The sequence below is a fragment of the Anguilla anguilla genome, chromosome 3 (assembly GCF_013347855.1).
Source record: "Anguilla anguilla isolate fAngAng1 chromosome 3, fAngAng1.pri, whole genome shotgun sequence".
Taxonomy (NCBI): domain Eukaryota; kingdom Metazoa; phylum Chordata; class Actinopteri; order Anguilliformes; family Anguillidae; genus Anguilla; species Anguilla anguilla.
In genome coordinates, this window is record NC_049203.1 from 33,018,192 (window position 1) to 33,042,941 (window position 24,750).

A 24,750-nucleotide genomic window follows, 5' to 3' on the forward strand; every position below is an offset into this window, starting at 1 on the left:
TCAGTGCTGATAAGCTCACTAGCTTGTCGCCCTCACTCGCTAGCTCCCTTCTGTATCCGGCAGCCCACGCCTTCGATACACCTCCTTGCTCACGCTAACGTGGAACAGGACTTCTGGCCAACCACGCTAGCCTGCTCGTGCTTAAAGCCAGCCACCCACGCTGCCTTTATTAGCTTAGCCAGTCTGCTAGCTTCCCACTACATGGCTGTTTTGTAAGCCCGTCTCTCTTGAATTCTCCGAGAGCTACGCTCGTGAGCCTATCCGGGCGCTTACGGTGCTCTCACTGCTGCCAAAGATACCCATCCTCTCTGTGTCATGTGCTTGGGTTTTCAACATGCCCAGGAGGCCCTCTACACTTCGGAGAGTTGCAGCCACTGCCTGGCTTTGCCCAGGAGGTTGCGGTGGCGAAGATTGAGAGTTGCTGCTACCCACAACAACGACCTCGGTCAGGAGGACTCTGATAAAGAGGACGACAGCACTACGGCCCCTCGGCCCCCGCAAGGCCCTCCGACCCTGAGCTGGGCTGACCAGTCCAACCCAGACATGTTGGGCCTTCCCCTCTCCCTCTACGGTACCCCTATAATGGAGGAAGAGGCGCCTGGTTCGGAGCACGACAACGTGGCAGTTGTGTATAATGACTCAGGCGAGGAGGACGCCATTCCTTCCACCCAGTTAGCACTGGCTATGGGGACGGCTAACGCCCAACCCCACGCTGTGCTTCTGGAGGTGTGCGAGCGGGCCGCCGCCCGTCTCCACAAAAGGGCATGAGACTGCAGGGCCGTGTGCACACAGAAATCACACACAGAAATTGAAAAGAAATGTTGAGAGAGAAGTCAAGAATGCCCAAACGAAAATCTAAAGATGTTCAGTAGTTCTGAAGTGGAGGTACTGCTCCAGGAAGTGAACAGCAAACAACCTTTCATATTTAGTAGCATCAGTAGTGGATATAAAATAGCACAAAAAAAAGATGCATGGGATGCTATTACTCGTTCAGTGAACGCTGTATCCGGAGAAGGTTGCACAACTGATGAAGTAAAAAAAAATGGTTTGATGTCAAATCTGAGGCAAAACAAAAATGCTGGTGGAAGTGGGCACAAGGAATTGCATGTTATGCATTCAAACGACAAAGCGCTTCTCGTCACATTAATACCGCAAATTAAATCAACCAGCAGTAAACAGCATCGGAGAAACTAGCTGTTTCAACCCGTTGCTGCACAAAAAATTTATTGCCAGTCATTTTGGTGTCAGCACCCTCTGATGGTGTCACCCTAGTGACGCCTCTGAATAAGTGCTCTCTTCTTCAACATGTCCATGCGTTTAAAAAGTGTTACCTAAGTGCTTAGTTTGTATTCAAAATTTAAACATTTGCTTTTGCAGTATAGACCAAACATTACATAATTGAAACCCCCAAAAATAAAAACTCACTACAATGGTTTGATTTTAATCATTTATTTACAGATGAACTCCCGCTGAGGCAACCACCATCTGAGGCGGAACCTGGAACCTTAATGCTTTGTAAAATAATGAAAATAATTATTAAAAAATATTATAAATGATAAAAATATTATTGTAATTTAAATCCTATAATATCATACAACTGTAGAATTAAAGAAAACGCAATAACCAATTTTTCACAAACGTCAGCACTCAAATGTGCGTAAGTGTGCTCTTGAGTGTGCGTAGATTCTGTTCTGACCTAAGAACAAATCCCAAATAAGAAAACATGGTGAATGTCAGAATCTTTGTGAAAACTGCGTAAGTGGGTTTTCAGAAGAAAATTATTTTCTTCTTAAAACGGTTGATGAATGAGGCCCAATGTTCTAATTATTTTTCATTATCTGAGCAATTGCTGCATTTTGTTCACACTAAAGTACTTGTACTCTATATTTGGTGCTGTGCTTCATATCAGTGAGTTCAGCACTGTCCTCTTCTACTTGAACAAAAATGAAACCTATATGTTTAATTAGTAGACATCGTAGTAAGAGCTGTAGAACAACTGATGGTGACATTGTAAAATAAAATTTTAGGAATTGGTCCAGTTTTAAAATATCCCAGAAAATCACAAAACGTCTTGTTAGGAAGATACAAATTTACAGTATTGGTTGGTGTCTAGTTCAGATGTTGGATTCTTTTTCCTTGTTGCAACTTGATAGTCAATTTTAGTCCATGCACCTTGATAGTTCAGTAAAGTAGCAGCAGGGTCCCTTATTTTCCAAATTGATAGAGGGAAATGGCCAGTGTCTGAATTTTGCATTGATTGGCCATACACAGTAAGCTCCATAATGTTTGGGACAAATATATTTTTTACTTGATTTGGCTCTGTACTCCACAATTTACATGCGGATACAGCGCACATTCTCAGCTATTTATTTAAAGAGCATATTGAATCAGTGTGTAGGAAATGATGTAGGAACTAGATTTTCATAAAAATATACTTATATACATACAATACAGTGACTTCTGGGCTGCGGTCGAATAGTCAAAAAAATTATGTCCTATGTCTTTTCCTAACCACTTTTCCTTGACCTCGATGGAAAACATCGTGAGGTCAAGGAAAGATGTGAATGAGAATTCATAAGGACTTAGGAAAAGACAACCGCGGTGCTAAGAGAATCCGACTGCAGTTACACTTACACTAGGCTACGTAATTATGCGACGGCGGGTGTTATTGATCTGGGTCTGCCCTGGTGAAACTACAATGTTCCGAAGATGGACTACTAAAAGTGCATCTTAGATACTTCGCCCCGTGCGTTCTTACCATGTTGTTTCATGCAGGCTATATAAACGTGGACAACCTGGTGAAAAATATTACTTCATTACCAAGGTTGGAATTGAAATAAAAAAAGGAATATAGGCTACCAGTTACAAAAGTGAAACGAAATGGTTGTCACATTGAGAATGGTTGCTCATGCTCACCCTCCTGTCCACTCATATTTATTGACATGAATCCCAATTAGTATGATTGTATGAAAATAATTGTTAAATTTAATGCAAGATAGGCATAACATGTTAGGCCTACAAATCTACTACTGTCATCATTCTTAAGTTTCAAACATGTTGCATTAAAAACATCATCTGGCTAAAAATGTCTCATATCCATTTTTCTTGAAAGACAGACTTCTGTGTTATGGTTAATATGCTGATTATGATCTGATTATAAGCCTATGCATATAATAGCATAAGAACCACCACACAACTCAGTCATGTTGATCGTTTGTTTTCGTGAACGGTCGAATGGTGCGTGTCTTTAAATGTTGCTGCCGCAAGGAATTGTGGGACGGCATTATCTCCTTTCATTTAGCAAAGGATGGTCCAGTGTACCCTATGCTAAAGGAGATAAGGACGCATTAAAGCACCTTTCCTTAGCATTTAGAAAATTCGACCAGCTCTCATCATGGCTGCCACTTAGATACTTCCAGGTCATTTCACTCAGTTAGGAACCGTCCTAAGCAAAAAAGACTATACGTCCGCAGCCCTGGAGTCATTTCTGTGAGAGAATTTTACTTCCGCATCTAAAAACGCCAAACCAGAAGTGACGTAACAGAAGGGAGAGCAGTCAAGTTGAACAATCCACATGTTTCTTCAGAAGCCTATGGGTGCTGCCATGACAGATGCCATGCCACTTGCCGGTTTTCTGTGTCCGGGTGCCTTGCAACTGTATGACTGAATGCCACCATGAGAGCAACAAACATAGCTAGCCCAAAGCAACGTTATATTAATTAGCTAACTTATAAATGTTAAATTGTTTTTAAAATGAGCTCAGGTTCAACTTGTGCCGTTGTTGGTTGTCACAACAATTCAAGGAAACTGAATATTTTGTCAGAAACTTCTTGTGTAGAACATCAACAATTTCGACAAAAATGTCCGTGCCCTGTGCCCTACACCCTGCATTCCATGCCGACGAAGGAGGAACGGAAACTAGCGTGGCTTGTGGCTTTGAGACTAAAATATCCTCCGAAGAGAGTGTATGTTTGCTTGTTCCACTTTGTCGATAAAAAGCCCACGGTACTGCACCCCGATCTGGAGCATTCCACCTGCGCTGCTCATCTGTACATGCGAGCCCTGTCTTTCCACTGACCACTGCATTCTGCACCTGCAATAATGACATCTTCATCATTTGTACACTTACTATTGGCATTACTCTTAAGCATGAAGCATATATCCTTTTCGGCAATAAAAGCACAATTAATTAGTGTCTTTGTAAATATATTTAATTGTTCCAATGTTTAAACAATAGAAAGGAGATATTTGAGTTTATGAATACCATCCATAGAATAGCTGCTGTATGGCTACATGACTTCCCTAACCCGGCAATGCATGAGCAGCCAACTGTCTCCACGACTCCACTTTTCTTCAGCATTACCCAACCCACGCTGTATGTTTAGCTTGATTGACGCTCTGGCTGGGCTCTACTGCTGCCTTCAGAAATATAAAGTCGCTGTGTTTCTTGAACAGTACTTTACACCTATTTATTTACTGTGCAGATAATTATATGCTTCTGTGCTTTTGTAATTCCGTAATTCTTCGCCATCAATACCTTCAGAAAACACAAGATAACTGGAAGAGTGCACTCAGTAGAGTGCAGATCTCCACCCGGCGTGTTAGCTTTGCTGATGCAACAATAGAGGCTACACAATCAATGCAACCAGACAAATACAATATTACAAGTTTTTACCATGTCCCACTGAAAATCCCAAAAATGCTGATTCAGTGAAGTAACGCTAAAGGTGGTGACATGTTAGCTAATTGCATTCATATCAGCCATGATGTGTTAAACAGAGCTAACATTGACGTTATAGTCTGGCACTTTTGTTTCAAATCTGGACAGGAACAATTCCAAATGACCAGCGATGTAAAATATCAATTTCAATGTGAAAACGCCAACAAAATAACTGCCACAGATTCAAACATTAACGTACCCTGTTAGTTGGCGGATTATTTTGTTGGCATTTTAACGTTGAATTTGACATTTTACATCGCTGGTCTTTCATTCCAAACGGAAGCGGTTGTTGATCACTTGCGGCCCCTACCGGCCGGTTAGGAGGAGTGAGGAGTTAGCAGCCAATGTATTTCAATGGACAAGGATGGAGATTAATTCAAATAAAATACTTGTCGTTGACCAATTTGCAAAATATTCGAGAATTCAGGTCCTTGGGCTGCTGTCAGCATGCACAACAAGTAGTAGGCTGATAGGCCCAGTAGTATGCGAGATTAGCTGCGGACAGATACAGAAACAAACAAACACACACAACCAAACCAAGTGGCCAAAACCAGACTTCATTTTTGAAGCTCATTTGCTGGTCTTGTTGTTCCTGGTTGCTCACTAGCACCACTATGGTTTGCTCCAGTATAGGTGTTTTCATATCCGGTTTCCATGTAAGTCTACGGTACAAATGCGGTCAAAATACAAAGTCAAAAAATTTTTCTCATGAGTACAAATAGTCACAATATGTGTATTTTATTCGTCTTATGACTGTTCGTGGGTCGATTTCATGATTTATTGTGTCATTTGGGCACTGTTATAATATTTGTTGTGGACCAATGAGGTACAGTTTGCGTCAATTCCTGATTACTGCCGAGGACTAAGCTACAGTAGGGGCTACAGTCTATGGTCACTGGGGTGGGAGGTGGCGGCTCTTGGCCTTGACATTGCGGCTCCAACCACGGTCCACCTGTGCGAAGGCAGAAAATGCAGGCATCCCATTTCGTAGTGATTTCATTATGGCGTGTGCTATTTACAGCTGCAGTAGACGACCATAAAATAATCCTCCTCTCAAGTTTTTCGGTAGCCGAGTCATTTTTACTATTTCCTTTAGCGTACTTAACCAAATAATTAGTTGGCAGAAAGCGTAATCAGCTTGCTATATTTGGAAGTCCAGTAGCCTATGCTAAAACAGCTCGCAACTTCGGCTACCAAGCCATTTGACTAGCTAGCTAACCCTAACCGGCAAATATTCAATCTGTCAAACGTGTTTGACGGCTTGTCAGTCGTGTACATTCCGTAAATGTCTACCTGGGCCATGCTTCACGCATGTGACAAAAGCCGCGTTTCCACCGCAGGAACTTTACCCCGGAACTAGGAACCTTTTGAGGAACTCAGTGCGTTTCCACCGCAGGAACTAGGGTCTAAATTAAGTTCCGGGGACTTTATTTTACCCCGCAAGCCCTGAAAATTTCTGATTGGTCAACTACTTGCAGTGTTTTGTTTCAACCGCCATTTTAAAAAATCTGCAGCCGCAAACCGATTTATTTTCATAATAACTTGAAATCAAACTTGTATGTTATGCGGCGCAGTAGCCTACTTTTGGTTATAGCCTGCCAACGTCTTGGAATTATAACGTGTGCTCTTCTGTTCTTTTCTTGCTTTAGTATTTGTTTCATAGAATGCTAAGCATTCGTGCTGGGACAGCATATTACGTACCAAAGCATTCAAACGGTTTAATTCGGTTGCTGAATATTTTCTTCCGGATTTTCTTTGTTAGCCCGTTGTAAATGACTCAAAACGTTTGATACAGTTATGTGAGGTATGCGGTAGTTCTGCGTAATTTACATTGGTGATACAGTAAAAGCAAACTGGAAATCACCTTCCGCACTTTTTGTCAGGGTAAAATAACAGGTTAATTCTAGTAATCGTCCCTTTTGCTTTTTCAGACTGCCGTAATTTTACTCTGCCATTCTTCAATTCCACAAAAAGACCAGGAAGACTATGGACTAATTTATGGTGCATGGTTCGCATCTGGAGGGCACACTTCGCTGCTCGGCTAGCAGTAACTTTGAAGGAAAGCAAACGGTGGCTGTACCACTGCTAATTTAAATTTTCACGCAAGTCCGAGTTTTCGTTCTATTCTTGTAATTTTGCGATTAGCCTATATGGAATTGACGATGAGAAAGTAATCAATTCAACAGCAAATTGTTTACAACGTGTGCATGTTTTCTGCTGTTGTTGCCAGTTATTTGTGGAATGTGAATGCATTCTGTCGCTTCGGATGTCAAGACATGAAAGTGAATGTTCGCATAAAAACATAATGAATGTGTTTGAGAGGATATATAAAACAGTTACAATCTGACTATTGACTACTGTTATATCCTATTTGTTGTATAACGACGGTCCAAGTTCAACTACCAACGACAGTTTTGCTTGACAGCGGTAAAATATGCCCAAACGGCTGCGGAAGAATATTTCAATTTCAGGTTATTAAATCGATAAAAATCAATAATTACAAAAGTAACCATGTATAGTCATTGTTGGTAACCCGTTGTATATAAGTGGAATAAACCCCTCCGGGCTGTCCCGGTTATTAGAAAATAATGTAGGCTACTTCGGTGGTAGTATGGGGTTACAGAAGAAATCATAGGACAGATGGACCGACGACAACGTCGCCTTTTCATACGTCAGTGGGCTAATTTGCCTAATCTTCGCGGGACTTTAGACCGCGGTGGAAACGCAGACAACAATGGGCTGAAGGAACCTTTTAGTTCCTTGAAAAGTAGTTCCTGGGACTAAAAGTTCCGGGTACTTTTGGTGGAAACGCGGCTAAAGCTACTATAATCCAGATTTGGGGATAAACACTGCAAAATTTTCAGTTTCACAAAGCGAATTAAGGGTCTTAAGGTTTATTTGCTGAATAACATACAACACACGATGAAATCACACACACAGAATTTAACGAAATTAACCATCTTTGTAAGACTGGCATTTAGAAAGGAACATGTTTTTAGCATTTAAGAGACCGACAAGAGCATTTAAGACAGTGGTGCTCAGAATCAGTCCTGGGGGCTCCTTGCGTATATTGGCTTTTCTCCATTGGTTTTGATGATTTACAAGAAAAAAATATTAATAGCCTAATAATAATTAGAAATTCAATGTACATTATTTTTGTCTTCATGCACCAGGTGGAAATCTTGCTGTACAAAGTGCGTTGTCATATTTACACGTCTGCAGATCAGTTATTAAAATACTTGGTAGATTTGTTAATCACCACTGACAGTGTTAATTTTTATTCGGTAGAAAGTGACTTGCGAACGATCAGTCAGCTAGCGTCACCCAGCAAGTGAACACCACAAACGGCGATGGAGTAGCTAGTAGCAGTTACTGGCTCATTCACTGACTGTGGCGAATACCTACGAGGATAACTTGCTCGGTTAACAGCAGGTCTACCAGACAGTTATATGAAAATTTGCCTAGTCAAATCACCAGTAGCCTACACATCTCTGATTGATTGACCATCAGTGTAGTCGATGTTCTTCCCCTGTGGTTCATATTGCTAATGCGTGAGCTAACCACAGATAGCCTACCTAGCTCACTGGCAAGCTGACATGCTAGCTAAGCATATTTGTTTTGCTGAGAAACATAAATTGAAGATAACTGAACATAATTGTATTATTAATGTCATACATATAACGTGATTACATGACACAGTACAGTCACGGATGGAAATTAAACTCCGTAAACATTTGATAATATATTTTAAAACATAACGGCAGACAGTCAGCTAGCCTCAAGTTCGTTCTGCAATCGTTCGTTCAGGTTGATGGGCTTTTCCGCACCGTACTGTCAATCACATTGTAAAAATCACAGAACCACTTAACTCTATGGTTTTGGCTCCAAATCGACAACATGGCCGCGCCCGCCATTGAGCAAAACCACGCCCATCCGGGTGAAATATCAAGTTTTCAGGGAGTCCCGTTGAGATCCATTCTTCTTACGGTGAAGCTACACTATACGCGGCGACGGTGTCTCCGTGCCGCGTCCCCACAATCGGCTGTTTGTGGGCGTGTCACCTATATTTGACAGACAGTTGTGTTTGTTAAATGTTGACCGGGTTTAATATCGTGTTTCATATTCATTGTCCTGTCTGAATAAAAATAATTTTTGCAGTAACCTAGATCTGAAAGATGTTAGTCAGCTGCCTAGCTAGGCTGTTTAATGTCTAGCTAGGGAGTAACAACCAACAACAAAAACATTGTCTGGCTAATTAGCCAGATAATGCCTTCAAAGTTACTGCTAGGTGGCTGGTAGAAACGAACAACTAGTAACTAATACATTAGGAAGATTTTTGTTTGTTTGTTATTGTTTGTTGTTACTAACTATAGCTAGACATTAGACAGCCTAGCTAGGCAGCTTATTAACATTTTTCAGAGCTAGGTTACTGCAAAATGATTTTTATTCAGACTGGACAGTGATAGTAGCGTTCCTCTTATCAATGTCTCCGTAGGAGATTTTATTAAGTCGGGAAACCCGATATGGAAATTACGAGTTAGGTCCTCCATTGTGGAACGATAGAATGTAGAACTAAAATTAGAAAAAAATAGGGACAATTTACTTGACGGATCATTAGATCAAATCAGATTGGTTACCGCGACGCGGCGAGGGGGTCAAAGTTGAATTTTTGCCATCTCCCCCGCGGCCTCGCCGCCTCTAGCCGCGCCGCCGGCAATCCCAACATGCATTGCGGGGTCTGGCCGCCACCTCTCATTCAAAGTGAATGGAGGCGGTGCCGCCGCGCAGCGGGGCCGCGTATAGTGTGGCTTCACCGTAAGCGGCGTGTAAGCAGCACAGCGCGTCTTTGTCACGCAAAGGCTTGCTTAAAGCTCTACATTCCTAGTAGCTCTCGCAGTCTGCAGTGGGATTACATCATGTATTTCACGTTTGTTCATGACTGTTGGTTATGGGTTAAGTGAATACTTGGTGAGAGACCTTTTTCAGTTTGCTAATTTGGTAATATTTTGTTAACACATGTAAATACATGAGAAAGTAAAGGCTTTAAAGAATTACCATAAGCTTAAATCGCAACGTAGCCTACATAATAATCAATCTCAAACTGTATTCATTTATTTGCTTGGTTAACAAGCGTGCCAACTTTATGAAGAATATGTAATGATCATAATAATAATAAATAATCCATAATCAACCGTTGGGAATTCCCGTGTCGTCTTGTTATTCACGTCAAAACATTTATATGATCAGATTTAGTAAAATCAGTTCATCGTCAAAAAGATTGCGTAACAGTTTAAACTCGAAGGGATATGAACACCACAACTCCATGAACACCGGAAGCTTTGAAGTACAAGTGCAATAAAGGCTTGCTTACAACTTCATTTATAAAATAGGTGCATTTTCATCGGCAAGACCACTAAATCTGATTTTTTAAAGCTCTGTGGATTATCTGATTCTTATTAACAGGCCCTTTTTGAAAGCACGGCGAACGAAGACATCAGAGAAGTCAAATAGGCTGAGCAATTGTTGGTTAAAACTACCTTCCAACACTCAAGCTAACAAACTTCTGCTCGGTGCATTCACTTCTACATCATTCAATAGGCTACGTCTTTCTGTGGTGTATTTTCAAATTTACCCCACTCCCTCTGCAAAATAAAATAGCGAAACTAAGTTTGAATTTTTCCCAGGTTCCAGTTTTTTTTCCCCCCTGCAAGGACAATACAAAAATGAAAAGGCTTGTATTTTTTAGCTGCTTATAAAATATATGGTAGGGAACTAGTGACACACCCCCAATAGCCTAATATAAGGATGAAATATAAATCAGAGGACATTGCCCGCTGCCGTTGTAATAACAGTACTTCAACTACGCTTCACTTACGTGCGTAGTACGCGCATCGTGCGCTCGCGGCCGCTACGCGTGCCGTGGGTGTCCGGCTTAAGGCAGACACACTCCCTTCTGTTACGTAATATGACGTGATGTTGAAAAAAGAGCCGTTTTTTTGTGCCCTTATGTCTTGTAAAAATGATTAAATCCTGCATTAACTTTTCAAATGGTCTTTTCAGACAAGGTTAAGTATACATTTGAACCAAATACTGATGTTGTCTGTGCAAAGGTCCATCAGCATATACTTTTATCAGAAGCTCAAAAGTTTTAATGTTGACTCCACTTGTATGAGAATGTTTTATTCTTGTTTTATTGAGTCTGTTCTCACCTTCTATTTTATTTGCTGGTTTGGGTCACTTACCTTGAACAGGTTAGAAAGAATTGTCAGAATGTGCAGTAAAATTGCAGGCACAAACCTAAATGACCTCTCCCAACCTCACAAAATCAGAGCCACAAAGAAGGCCCAGTCAATCTTTGCGGACCCTAGTCACCCCTTGTTCAGTTAGTTCACGTTACTTCCATCTGGTCGCAGATATAATCTGCCAAGATGCAGGACCAATAGATTTAAAAACTCATTTGTCCCTCCTGCTATTGGCCTTTTAAATAATATTAGGTAATTCTATGTTTTTTTTGTGAATTGTTTGTGTGTTGATTGGTGTGTGTTGCTTGTTGTTGATGTTTGTATTTACTGCTGGCTGTGCAACAAATTGCCCCTTGGGGATAATAGAGATTACCTTACCTTACCTTACCTTACATTTCGTAAAAAAATTTAACCTGCAAGATGCTCTTTAAGGGTATTTTTTATACATTTTTGTTTCAATATGTATAAATTACAGCAATTATAAAATATATATGTAGCCCCCATTTCTGGACACCATGATGTTTGTGACATTAATGTTATGTAAATGAAAGTAGTCACATTTGGTACTTTGTTGCATATCCTTTGCATACAATGACTGCTTGAAGTCTGTAGCCCATAGATAGCACGAGGTGCAAAGTCCCTTCTCTGGTGATGCTCTGCCAGTCTGAACTGCAGCCATCCTGCTTGTTTTGGGGGCAAGTTTTTTCTATAACATATTTAACAAATGTTCAATTGGTTTCAGATCAGGTGAATGACTTGCCCAGTCAAGAATTTTCCGGTTTTATCTTTTAAAAACTCTGTTGCTTTAGTGGTATATTTGGGATCACTGGGATCACGGAAGTCAAGAGAGTTATTACCTGTGGCAGCCATACATGCCCAAACCATAACACCCCCAGTCCCCCACCATAATGTTTCCCAGATGAGGGGGGTGCTTTGGTTCTTGAGCAGTTGCATTTGGTCTCCACACTTTGTTTTTGCCATCACTCTGATACAAGTGAATCTTGGTCTCATCTGTTCACAAGACCCTTTTCCAGAACTCTGCAGGCTCTTTTAGGTACTTCTTAGCAATCTGTGTCCTGGCCATCCTGTTTTTGCAGCCAACTGCAGTGCCGTGAAAAAGTATGCCCCCTTCCTGATTTTCTCATTTGTCATGCTGAGGTTTTAGACAAAGGGAATATGAGTAAATGCCTAACATATTTTTCTAATTATTACATTTATAATTAGCAAAAACCCATATCACCCATATGAAAAAGTAATCGCCCCCTTAAACTTAATAACTGCAGCCAAAGGCTTCCTGTAATTTGATATCAGTTTTTCATGTTGCTGTGGATGAATTTCACCCCATTCTTTGCATTCAGACAAATCAGTAGGTTTTCTAGCATTAGCTGGTCATTTCAGGTCCTATCACAGCGTCTCTATTTGATTCAAGTCAGCATTTTGACTAGGTCACTCCAAAACTTTCATTTTGTCTCTTTTCAGTCATTCAGATGTGGACTTGCTTTGGATCATTGTCTTGCTGCATAACCAAATTACATTTCAGCTTCAGCTTGCAGATCACCGGACATTCACCTTATTAATTTTCTGGTATGGAGCAGAATTCACGGTTCCATCAATAATGCCAAGTCGTCCAGGTCCCCATTACCACCACTATGTTTGACTGTTGGTATGATGGTCTTACTGTGAAATGCTGTATTTGCTCTACACTAGACATAATGTGACCCGTGTCGTGCAAAATCTTTCACTTTTGACTGTCTATATAACATTATCCCAAAAGGCTTGGTGATCATCCATGTGCTTTTTTGCAAATGTGAGACAAGCATTAATGTTTCTCTTGTGTAGTAGTGGTTTCCGCCTTGCTACTCTCCCATAAATCCCATTTTTGCCCAGTCCTTTTCTTATTGTGAAGTCATCAACTCTGTCCTTAGCTGAGGGTAGAGAGACCTGCAGGTCTTTGGATGTTCTTTTGGGATATTTTTAGACTTCTTGGATAAGTTGTTACTGCGCTCTTGGAGTTTTGTCTGGCTGGCTACCCCTGGGAATATTCACAACTGTTCCAAGTGTTTTTTATTTGGAGATAATGGTTCTCACTGTGGTTTGGTGGAGTCCTAAAGCCTTAGAAATGGCTTTGCAACCCTTTTAAGACTAATATATTTCAACAACTTTTCTCATCTCTGGGAATTTCCTTTGATCGTGGCATTGCATGCTTGTAGAAAATTTGTGGTGACTACTGAACTCTGATCGTAAGGGTCAATATGAGTGAGGTTTAGATTCAACTGAACTAACTGCAATCAAGCCTGGTTGTGCTCAGTTAACTGAATCTGTTTATGAATAAAATCTGGTTAATTGCTTGATTGAGTAACGAAGGGGGCAATGACTTTTTCACACAAGTGATATGAGTATTTGATAACTTTTTTCATTTTTCATTAAGTAAATAAACTAATTTTAAAAATGTGTTTTGTGTTTACTAAGTTTTCCTTTGTCTAATATTACAATTGTCTTAAGATCTGAAACCATTCAGTGTGTGACAAATATGCAATAATATTAAATCAGGAAGGGGGAAAATTAGAGCAATCCAACTGGGCACAATGCTATAAATTATCATGCTTAACAACATGCTGGTTGGAAGGTGAGTGTGATGTACAGTTAAGCCCAAAATTATTCATACCCATGCCAAATTTTGAGTTATAGTGAATTTTTATTTGACGAATAGGTTTCTTCTGGTTTCTTCTTAATGAAAAATGTTATCTGTTTCTATGTTTTTTTTAAACATTTTTACAAAAAATGCCATGTCCAAAATTATTCATACCCATTGAAATTGTCACACATTTTTGAGGAAATGCAAGCTTCTATACCATTCCAAATGGTCCTGGTAATTTCTACCATGTTCTAGAGCATTCTAATCAACTATAAATTGAGAACAGCTGTTGCAGTTGTTCTGTAGTCAGTTTCTAGTCAATTGCAAGTCATGGCTAAAACAAAAGAGCTCAGTGAGGACCTCCGGTTGCTGCTCACAAGAAGGGGAAAGGCTACAAAGCCAAATCCAAGTGTTTTCCAGTGCCAGTGGCCACAGTGCAAAAAATCATCAATAAGTACAAGGAGTTACACACTGTGAAAAATCTCAAAGGGTGTGGTAGGAAGCCAAAAGTGCTGGCAAGAATGGTAGTGCGAGAGGCTAAGAAGAACCCAAGGATCACCACCAAGGCCATCCTGAAGAATCTGTGCAATTCTGGTACCAACATCTCAAGGCAGACACTCCAGCGGACACTGCACCAGGCTGGACTCCATGGACGCCGACCAAGGAGGACTCCACTTCTCCAAGACAGGCACACAAAAGCTCGCCTAGCCTTCGCAAAAGCTCACCTGGACAAAGAAGAGAGCTTTTGCTCATTAATTCTGTGGTCGGACGAGACGAAAATAGAGTTGTTTGGACACGTGGATGTGGCTTTCATTTGGTGAAAGAAAGGAGAAGCATTCAACCCCAAGAACACCAACCCCATGGTCAAGCATGGTGGTGGGAATGTAATGCTTTGGGGGTGTTTTAAAGCCAATGGGACAGGCAACCTTGTCAAAGTAAACGGCATCATGAGAAAATAGGACTACATTAAGATTCTGGAGGAAAACATCAGGCAGTCTGCAGGAAAACTTGGTCTTGGGCAGCACTGGACCTTCCAACAAGACAATGATCCGAAACATACAGCCAGAGTGGACAAGAAATGGTTAACAGAAAACAATATCAACGTTTTGGAGTGGCCCAGCCAGAGTCCAGACCTGAATCCCATCGAGAATCTGTGGAGGGAACTAAAGATCAGAGTGATGGCAAGGAAGCCTTCCAACCTCAAGGACCTGGAGATCTTCGCAAAAGAGGACTGGAGACATGCAAAAAGCTTGTTGGCAATTATAAGAAACGTTTGACTGCTGTGGTGGCAAATAAAGGCTTTGCTATTGATTACTGAGAAAGGGTATGAATAATTTGGACATGGAATGTTTTGTAAAAATGTAAAAAAAAAAAAAAAAACCAACATAAAAATAGGTAGTTTTTTTATTAATATCTCTACCACAATGTCTTACCGTCTTTTGTCACCTTCTTATGCCATTTCCAGCCAGAAGAAACCTATTTGTTAAATAAAAATTCACTATAACTCAAAATTTGGCATGGGTATGAATAATTTTGGGCTTAACTGAAGGTGGAGTCGCTCGATCAGTTGAATAGGTAAGATAAACAACTCAACTTAGAAAACAAATCATTACCCCTGATTTAGTAAAAGAGTCGTTCAATTCGAATGAATCTTTTGCAAACTGCACACCACTAGTTTGGTGTGGAAAAGGGGAAGCCATTCACCCATTTCTTTAGTTCCAAGACACACAGCTTGATCCTTGTCGGATGCCTTGTGGGACCTGTAGGACTTATTCAGCTGGATAGGTCTGCTGTGTGGGGCTTTTGTGGTGCTTCTTGGACCACTACTTAATCACCCGAGTGTCTCGTCTGCGTTCTTTCGCGGCCAATAACATAGGGAAGGCCTATATTCAAGCTTGTGTTGCTCAGTTGTGGAGGCCTTGTAAACTCTTGCCTGTGTGCGTTCACACAATTTCAGTTTCGGTACAGGTTCGGGTTTTAAATTTGGCAATACCAGTCGAGTTTGGTCTGGTCGGGTCTCAAGGCCTCGGGTACAGGCCGGGTTCAGGCTTCAATTTCATGCCGGTGCAGACCTCTAGGGCAAATGCTTTTTCATGCCAGTGTATGTATGTATGGTGGCTAGAGAATAGGGATGTATCCGAATCCGAATACTGTATTCGGGAAAGCACAAGTAATGCGATGGAAACAGATATTTCTTCTACCCGAAGTTGCTTGTTATTATTCGGATTCGAAAAAGAAAAAAAAGTAAGCTCCATGTCGAGTTCTCATAGCCTCTATCTGACATTACAGGGGCAGAGAGAGAGAGAGAGTGGGGCGGCGGGCGGGTAATGTTACGCACGGCTGCTAGTTGTATCTGGAACTCCGGCACACACACCAACAAACTTTGAGCCACTGCGCTCAGACAGTTCATAAAACTTAGTTTAGTTAAAAATAAAAAAAAAATTTAAAAAGAGAGAGATGAAATGGTACAGTATGAGGATGTGGAAATATTTAATAATTATATCCCAATATTAAATCAATTTGATGCTTTGAAGGCACAACAATTGCATTGTCAATATTAGGTTCGAAAATACAGCACTTGCCCGATTTAACTTGACTTTCGGTATAAACCACGCCCACTTCCTGTCTTCTATACAGATACAGATACAGATAATGACGTCTCTGTACACCCCTACTAGAGAATGTATTTGTCTCTTGAAAAGTTTTCAAATTTTGTTGCCTTTGGTGGGTACAATACATGTGACCACTTTATAACCATTGACTATGACTGTAACAGGGATTGTGATTTTTAAAATACCCTTTTCCTCTTGATCTGTGCGTTTATACAACTTTATTCCTCAGCTGTCTTAAATGCTCCTTGGTATTTATGACTTGTCTGATTAAGCGAACAGACACATTTTTATTTTATTTTGTTTTTCTGAAATCATATGACCCACAATTATTACACATATACAGAGGCCATTCAAATATCAGTGTGATATATTTTATATTGTTTTGATATTAATATGTTTTATATTGTTTTGCTTCTTAGATAATATTGAAAGGGGCCCATTCACAATAACATGAGGTGAATTACAATTGCACATTGGTCCTTTTTCTGTGAAAGACCCATTAAGAGTCAGCCATTCATGAGTTGTAATGAGGCACCTAAAGGGGTTAAGACAAAAGAAAGTAGCTATTACAGTATATGCATTTAAGTGCTCTTATATTTCACATTTGACAAAGCCTTTAACTCTTAGGTGGACTCTTTCGTAGACCCTACCACTAGTGATGATAATGATGAAGGTTGTGTTCTTTTTCAGTGTACCGTCAGGGAGACTTTGGAACAAGCTGGTATGCAGTTCTCTCTGGCTCACTTGATGTCAAAGTATCTGAGACAGCCAACCATCAGGCAAGTACAACCAGAACCAAGAATAACAGAGAGACATGATACAACTCATATATCTGTGAACTGAACTAGCACTCAGAAGGCCTCAGGTTTTAATCTTGGGTTTTCACTACACTTGTAGTTTTGTTGAAGGTCCTTAACGAATTGGGGGGTGGAGAGGGAAGGTGACAGGCAGGGGGAAAGGAAGCTCATTTCGGTACATGTCTTCCATGAGCATATAATCTACAATATATATACAATATATAATATTTTACTCCTCTGAAGACCGGCCCTAGCATTTTGGTGGCCCTAAGCAAATGTGTTTGAGTGGGGGGGGGGGGGTGTTGCCATTCTGGTAGAGGATGAATAACGTAATTGCGAAGATAACGTTATTTACCTTGAATAAAAATTGGATTGTGTGGCCCCACCCTCGTGGTTGTGTGCCCAGCCCCCAGCGGTTGTGGCCCTAAACAACCACATAGACCGTTTATGCCACGGGCCGGCCCTGCTGAAGACTCATAATATAATTTTCTTACCAAGTGTCCTTTTGGAGTCTCTAACCCACCTAGACATAATTCAGGGAAAAATATGCTTAATACAATTTTTGGTGCCATTATCATCAAATTTGAACCAGGATTTATCCAGCATTCTGGCTGTATACATTGTGTTTCTAAGTTGGCCTGGCACTGCCAACAACATCTAGATCTAGCGAAAATCATTATTTGTTTTCTCGAGAAAACGAAATAATTAAGTCATGATCTTGAGAAAACTATTATTTGGTTTCTGGAGATAACGAGATAATTAAGACGTGATCTCGAGAAAACGGGATAAAAATAAATATGCATACAAGGCCGCTCTCGGCTTCCGTAGGGATCCATATTTTCTATTCATATCTTTCTATTTCTCTTGATTTACTGCTGCTGACATAAAGACTTCCTTTTAAGTCCAACGTCATTTAATTGCTTAATATCAATAGCAAATAAGTCAAATTTAATTGGACAATTAAGGACAAGAGAAATAATAGCCTGCTTGGCTGCATTGGGTTTTGTTTAGAGAAAAAGCCCATATGCTGGTTTATTTTTACCAAATGAGGGGAATATGCCCTCAGCACTGTTTAAAAAGTTCAATTTGTCATCAAGTTTGTCATTAATGTCATTATACGTCATTATAACCATCCCTGCAACATTATTTATCACAAATCTAAAAACCTTTTGTCAAACATACAGCATTTCCTATTTCTATTTGTGCATACGCCTGTTGCTTACATTTTGATAATTTAGTGTCTTGTCATGTGTCAGTATTAGTAACGAGAGTCATGCAGTGGCTGAAGAAAGAACCCGACTTGGTTGTGCACATAGGCGTTTTTACCATACGTCATAGGTAGGCAATTGCTTGGGGCCTCGTCCGCCAAAGGGCCTCGTGAATTTGTGTTTCCTTTTTAAAAAATTTATAAAACATTTTTCCTTTCTTGTCACTCCAAACGAATGATAATCTGTAATAGATAAAATAAATCTGTCCATATGTAAATGTGGGCATATCCAATTAAATATCTATATTTGCCAATATTTATTATCACCCACATATCACATTTAATGGACTATTCCACCTTGACCTTCCTGTACTTTTGCCTGCTGCATTTGCGCCAAATCAATGACGCAGCAGTTCGAGTTACCATCAGAGACAGACAGTCACTATCTTTCTTACAATGAAGCGTTTTCAAAGTGGATTTGAGAAGAGAAAGAGGAAGAAGGAAGATGCCCAGTTTAAGGAAAGTTTGCATAAACTGACAAAATTATTTACTAAAACAGCCAGAGACTCCACGATAGAGGAGCAACAAGTAGAGTGAGAGCACCTATTATCGACCACCCTAACCGCTAGTATATTTACTTCGTATTTATTAGAGAGAACTGGACACTTACCTGTTTAAATGTAAGTCCTGTAAAAATACACATAATAAACTGTCTAAATGTAAGAAACCAACTTCATACATATACATTTAGTTATATTAATACAGCCTTATTTACTATATCAACTTTAAGACAAGCAACACGCTCGGAATTACTCATCGTGACCCATTAAATCTGCAGACGTTGCTTCAGAATTTCAAACTGCTTTCCTAACAGCTATTTTGCGTCCTGCGACTTGGGTTACAACTGTGAATATGTACGGATTCCTAGAATGGAGGATGACAAGGACATTTTTTCCTACATAACTAGGTACAGGTTGTTACCGATATTTCGCCTATTTCATATATAGTTGCAAATCAGTTTACATTTTCCTGTCTGTCAAACGAAGGTGGTCGATAATAGGTACTCTCACTCTAGCTGACGTTACAACAGGTGTAACGTTAGTTGAAGAAGCTGAGCTAGCTAATGTTAGCAGCCTTACTGCTGCCTCAGCCTGTTGTGCACCCACCGCACCTACTTCAATTTTTAGCGTTACTGCATCTACTGGTTGCGGTGAACCAGCTGCAGTGGTCTCCAACCCTGGTCCTGGAGAGCTACAGGGTCTGCTGGTTTTTGTTTTCACCTTAAAATTAGCACCCAATTGAGACCCAAGACACCAGGTGAGTTGAGTTACTGTGTAATCAACTGCTCTAATTGATTCATGAAGTGCAGAGTCACTATGAAAACCAGCAGACCCTGTAGCTCTCCAGGACCAGGGTTGGAGACCACTGAGCTTCAGTGTAGGAGGAAAGTGTCAGAGGCGACACTGACAGAGAGCAGCAGCCCACCACAAACTAGACACCCGCTCGGACCGGGACTTTTACCCCTAGGGAATAGTGGATGTTCAAATGCTTTATCAAAAAGCATGTACTATACTTTTGTCTTGAAAGAATTAAAGATTATATACTTATAATCTTTTTCTTGCCATATTGTCTTCTTCTAACTGACTGAAGGTCATTTGAAGTTCTTCAGTTAGAACAGTTAGAATTCTCATTTGGGTCTGTCCTTAAGTTCTGCGCCTTTGTTAACTGAAAAGAGCTGTCTCCAAATAGTTTTTGTTCACTAGTTATGATTGCGTTAAGCAAAATGGAGAAGGGCCTCACATTGGTCTTTATCTGGGGCCTCAAAATCACTAAAACCACCCCTGGTTGTGCAGGCTCATTCTCAAACTGGTTCAGTGAAAAACTGCTCAGAAATAAGCCGTCTACTGTCCATTGCAGGTGAATTTCTACAGTAGCATACACCGTTGTTCGGCTTTTCACAAATGTTTGTGCAACATTTAGCCTGCATTTAAAAATAAAAATGTAGCTAGTTACGAAATCATTCGCAACAAATGATTGATTATAACAATATAATCTATAGGGTGTTTTATTATAAGAGTATATGATGCACCTCCTGTTAAAATGATTGATCGGTAAAGTTTGACCTTTGACCTCTGATTGATCGATCAGTTTTCTATGATGCACCTATTGTCAAAATTATTGATTGATAAAGTTTGACCTTTTTGACCTTTGACAAGGTTTGGTTGGTGAGGGATAAGGGGAGGTGCAAGGGGGTTATGGTTGCCAGATGGTGAGAGTAAAAAATAAATAAATAAATAAAATTAATTTTTTAAATAAAAAAAAAATAAAAAAATAATTAAAATGTTCAAAATGCTTGGTGTAACTAAACTCCTTGTGGGGCAAAGTGCTTGTGCAACTTGAAACATTTATTTATTCTTTTCCAGTAAATCAAGCAATATGTGAGAATATGTAACTAAGTTTTAAAGCAGTGGTTTGTATGTCAGTTTAAAGAAAACAAGCCCAGGCAAGTATGCAAAGTCTTAACAAGCCGATAGGGTGCCGATTTAAATGTGTGAAAAAAGAAAGCAATGAAACAATGTAAACTGTTATAAAAGCAATGAGTACTAAAAGCAAGGATTTGTAAAACAGTTGAAAACAGGGAAAAGTTGTTACATTAGTAAAGAAAAATGTATAAAAAGCAAGCAAGCAAGGCAATGTGCTATGAAACTGCATAAACTGTTATAATAGCAATGAGTATTAAAAGCAGGATTCGCAAAATAGTTGAAAGCAAGCAAGCAAGCGTGCAAAAAGCGGCGTTATTGTGAAACAAATCGAGAGTGTTAAAGTGGTATGAGAGGTTTTTAAGAAAGCTAAAGTAGAAAAAGTACACGCGTTAGCCAATTTCCTGCGACAAACAGAAGTGGTCTCTAGGTAGATGTTCACAGCTGACTCATGATCAGTTTGCTGAGTCTATGTCTGGAGGGATTAATGTCTTGCCACAAATAAAGAAAGCGACTGAAGCCTCAGCTGCATCAGCCTCTATTCTCTATTGATTCCCCTGGATGGAGTGCACAGTCTGGGAGAATGCGATGTGATTTTCATTGCCGGGTGAAGACTTTAATAGTCGGCTGCTGGTTCCTTTTTTCTTTAATTCTTCCTTTTTGTGGTACCTAGATCATTTTATGGGTTACTCTAATTCATACACCCTTGACAAATAATATTTAAATCAATTAACTGGAATCCTCATACATGTGGAACTGTGGTTCCTCATTTTACCTCTAGCTAATTTTGAGGTACAAAGCATTGAAGCACAGCCTTACTTCAGAGTACTTTGTGTGTGAGATTCCTGTCCTTGGGGACTCAAGATGCCCTTTGACTGCATTTTGCCTTTCCTTTGTGCTGATTGGAGTGATTGAAGGAGACCATTCAACTGAACACACTCTTGCACTCCACTACCTAGATCTGGGAGTGCTCTGAAATAATGTGGCCTGCTTTGAGAGGCCCTCATTGGTGGAAAATTTGCAAATGAACAAATACAGTTAGTTGCATAACGTTTGGGACAAAGACATTTATTCTTGATTTTGCTTTGTACTCCACTATTTTAGATTGCACATGCATGTGGTTAAAGTACAAGTTAACAGATTTTATTAAAGGGTATGTTAATACATTTTGGTTTTTCCATGTTGAAATAGCAGCACTTTTTATACATAATTCACCACATATGATTACAAATCTAATCAGAGTACAGAGCCAAAAAAAACAAAAAAACTAGGGTTTTGCCCTAAGCATTATGGAGCTTACTTTATGTCTGAAGTACCTGAGGCCCCTTCCCAACATGGTGAACAAATGAACCATGCAGGAAGACAGGCTGCCAGGTTTGTCACTGCACATTGTGTTATCTTTTCTGTGCTTTCTAAAGGATGCTGTCACTATCTGCACCCTGGGGATTGGCACGGCTTTTGGGGAGTCCATCCTGGACAACACTCCACGGCACGCCACCATCGTCACCCGGGAGTTCAGTGAGCTGTTGCGCATCGAGCAGAAGGAGTTCAAATCACTGTGGGAGGTATGTCTGCAGCAGGCTGCTGCATGACTTGGTCTCTAGAACAGTGTAAATACTCAAATGCTCAAATACTCAACTAGTGCATTACTTTATAAACAGTTTGGCTTTTCTGTGAAAGTTTGTTGTTGCTGTGTGCTGTAAACCTTGTTTTGTCAACAAAAAATATCCATACAATATTGCATGTTAAAGTATAGGTTAGCAGCTATAAACATAATTTATCTGAAAGTTTAAAAGAGCAGAGCACAGGAGATTTGTGCAGGATGTATTCATGTGATACAGCATTGGCAGCCTAACTTTGGCACTTTAGTTATTTATGCAAACTAAAATAGGATGAATAGTAAACAATTTTAGAAATTTGAATTCTACACTCATGCTGGTGCTTTTTAAAAAGTCATATGTCAGATTTATGTAAGAATGCCTTTTTTAAAACTACTGTACAGTAGTAACAGTATTTCAGAGTTTTTTTTTTTTAAAGTTTTTTTTTTAGAACAATCCATTGTTTTCCTTGGTCAAGTAAATAGCTGGTGATTCAGCCAAAAGAATATACTGTGTAGGCTTTGTATTGGGTTTGGGTCTTGGAAGATTTTCTAAATTCTGACTAATTTATCGGCCTAATCAGTCTACGGTGGTACCAGTTGTAGCCACTAGGGGTCAGTGTGTTTTTTGTTTAAAGATAAAAACAAACCCAGCTCCACAGTACTCCTCTTAAAAAGCAGCTTATGTAGGGTGACCATACATTGAATTTTTTAAAAAGACAATGGGGAGGGCAGGTGTTATGAACATAATACTATGCTATTTTTTGTTTATATATGGTCTATGGAACGAGCAAAACTTAACTGGACATTTTTAGGAATTTAGAAATCCTGCCTGGACAGATATTTTTGGTCCAAAAAGAAGAAATGTGCAGGAAAAAGAGCATTATAAGAACATTATCAACAGCTCTTCCAGAAATAGGTATGTGCATGCATGTTTGCTAATCAGCCTTGATCTGATTGGTGTGACTTTAAAGCAGTGAATAATAAATTCTAATTTAGGCTGTATAAAGGGATGATTATGTTTCAATCAATCAATCAATCAATCAAATTTTATTTATATAGCGTATTTTACAACAGTTGTCACAATACGCTTTACAGACAACCCTAGCCTAAACCCCAACAGGAGCAAGCCTAAGGCAACAGTGGCAAGGAAAAACTCCCTGTGGCAGATGGGGAGAAACCTTGGAAGGAACCAGGCTCAAGGGGGAAACCCATCCTCCTCTGGTCAGCTCAGGGTGCCGACTGGTGACCAGCATGTCAGCCAGTTTATGCAGAAGATATGATATGTGATGTGGCTCAGATGATGGGTGGGGCCGGGTGGCGGTGATGGGGAACAGCAGGTGGCGGCAGATGTGGGCAGGGTGGAGGCAATGACGAAGGAGGGGCTGGACCGCAGAGGTGGGAGAGACCAGACGACTCTCGAAGCACTCTCGAGGGTTGGGGCAAGAGCCCCGCCGGCAGCGTGGGGAAGAGGGTGGAAACAGCAATTAGGGAATTTGCAATATAGCAGACAGTGAGTAAGTGCCAGTGGTATGTATTGGGGGACCCTGCCAGGAGTAGAATATGGCTGCATATCTACTAGGACAGGGATGGAGAGCCCATGCAGTCATGAGGGGTAGACAACCATACCCGCCTATCAAGAGCCAGCCCATGTAAAGTCGGGTCACAGCTGATTGACAGGTGACAGTAAGGAAAGGATTGCCACCTACAAAGCTCTATGACTACAGGCTTCTCGCACCCCGTCTCCAGACTACAACTGATTGTAAGCCTGAGCATAGAGGTGCGTTTTTAATCTAGATTTAAATATTGAGACTGTGTCTGACTCCTTTATAAATTTTGGAAGCTTTGGAAGTTTCAATGGTTATGTGGAGCTAGAGCTGAATATAGCACAATTTGTCCTTGATTTCCTCTACAGGTTGGAGTATTTGCAAACCATACTGGGAGCACGAGTTGGTAACCTTGACCTTGTCTTTTAATCACATGATCCACTCAGACCTTGTTGATAATCTGAGTTCAGTTTACACACTTATTCACTCGAAGTTTATCTAAATGGCTCTTTTGAAATGTGAACCTCTTCCCCCAATTTGTATCTGAGTCTGAATATATTTGAATCTGAGCTAAAGCAGTGGGTGACATTCTAATGTCATTATAGTAGGGCTGCCCAGTAATAGTCGACCAAACCGTTAGTCGATGAGAAGAGTCTTAGTTGACCAAGTTTTCATTGGTCAGTTAGTTGCTGGAAAAAAACCCCCTCAAACTCCACTCGGGAGCTGCGCCTTGTCGTTAAAAATGTTGGGCAGGAAATCATCTAAGGTGTGGAATCATTTTGAGCGTGTAATGGCCGACCCCAAGAAGGTGACATGCAAACTCTGCATGCAAAGATGTGTTTGCAACGTAGGTATTTTTTACTTTCTGTCTCGTAGCTTTAGTTCAGTCCCTGGAGTCCGGTTTGCTGGCGGA

General features: G+C 40.3%; 1 protein-coding gene across 5 annotated transcripts in view; it reads left to right on the forward strand.

Moving 5' to 3' along the window:
* The window catches only part of rapgef4 (Rap guanine nucleotide exchange factor (GEF) 4), a 133,343-nt gene that overhangs the window by 18,501 nt on the left and 90,092 nt on the right, over positions 1–24,750 (forward strand). For all 5 annotated transcript variants that reach the window (XR_004764421.1, XM_035409630.1, XM_035409627.1 and 2 more), the window contains exons 3-4: positions 16,900–16,988; positions 22,112–22,258. Coding sequence is in view for 4 of the 5 variants with exons in the window: in XM_035409630.1 (XP_035265521.1) it covers positions 16,900–16,988; positions 22,112–22,258 (236 nt within the window). In the remaining variant the exon portion in view is untranslated. The remainder of the gene's footprint in view (positions 1–16,899; positions 16,989–22,111; positions 22,259–24,750) is intronic.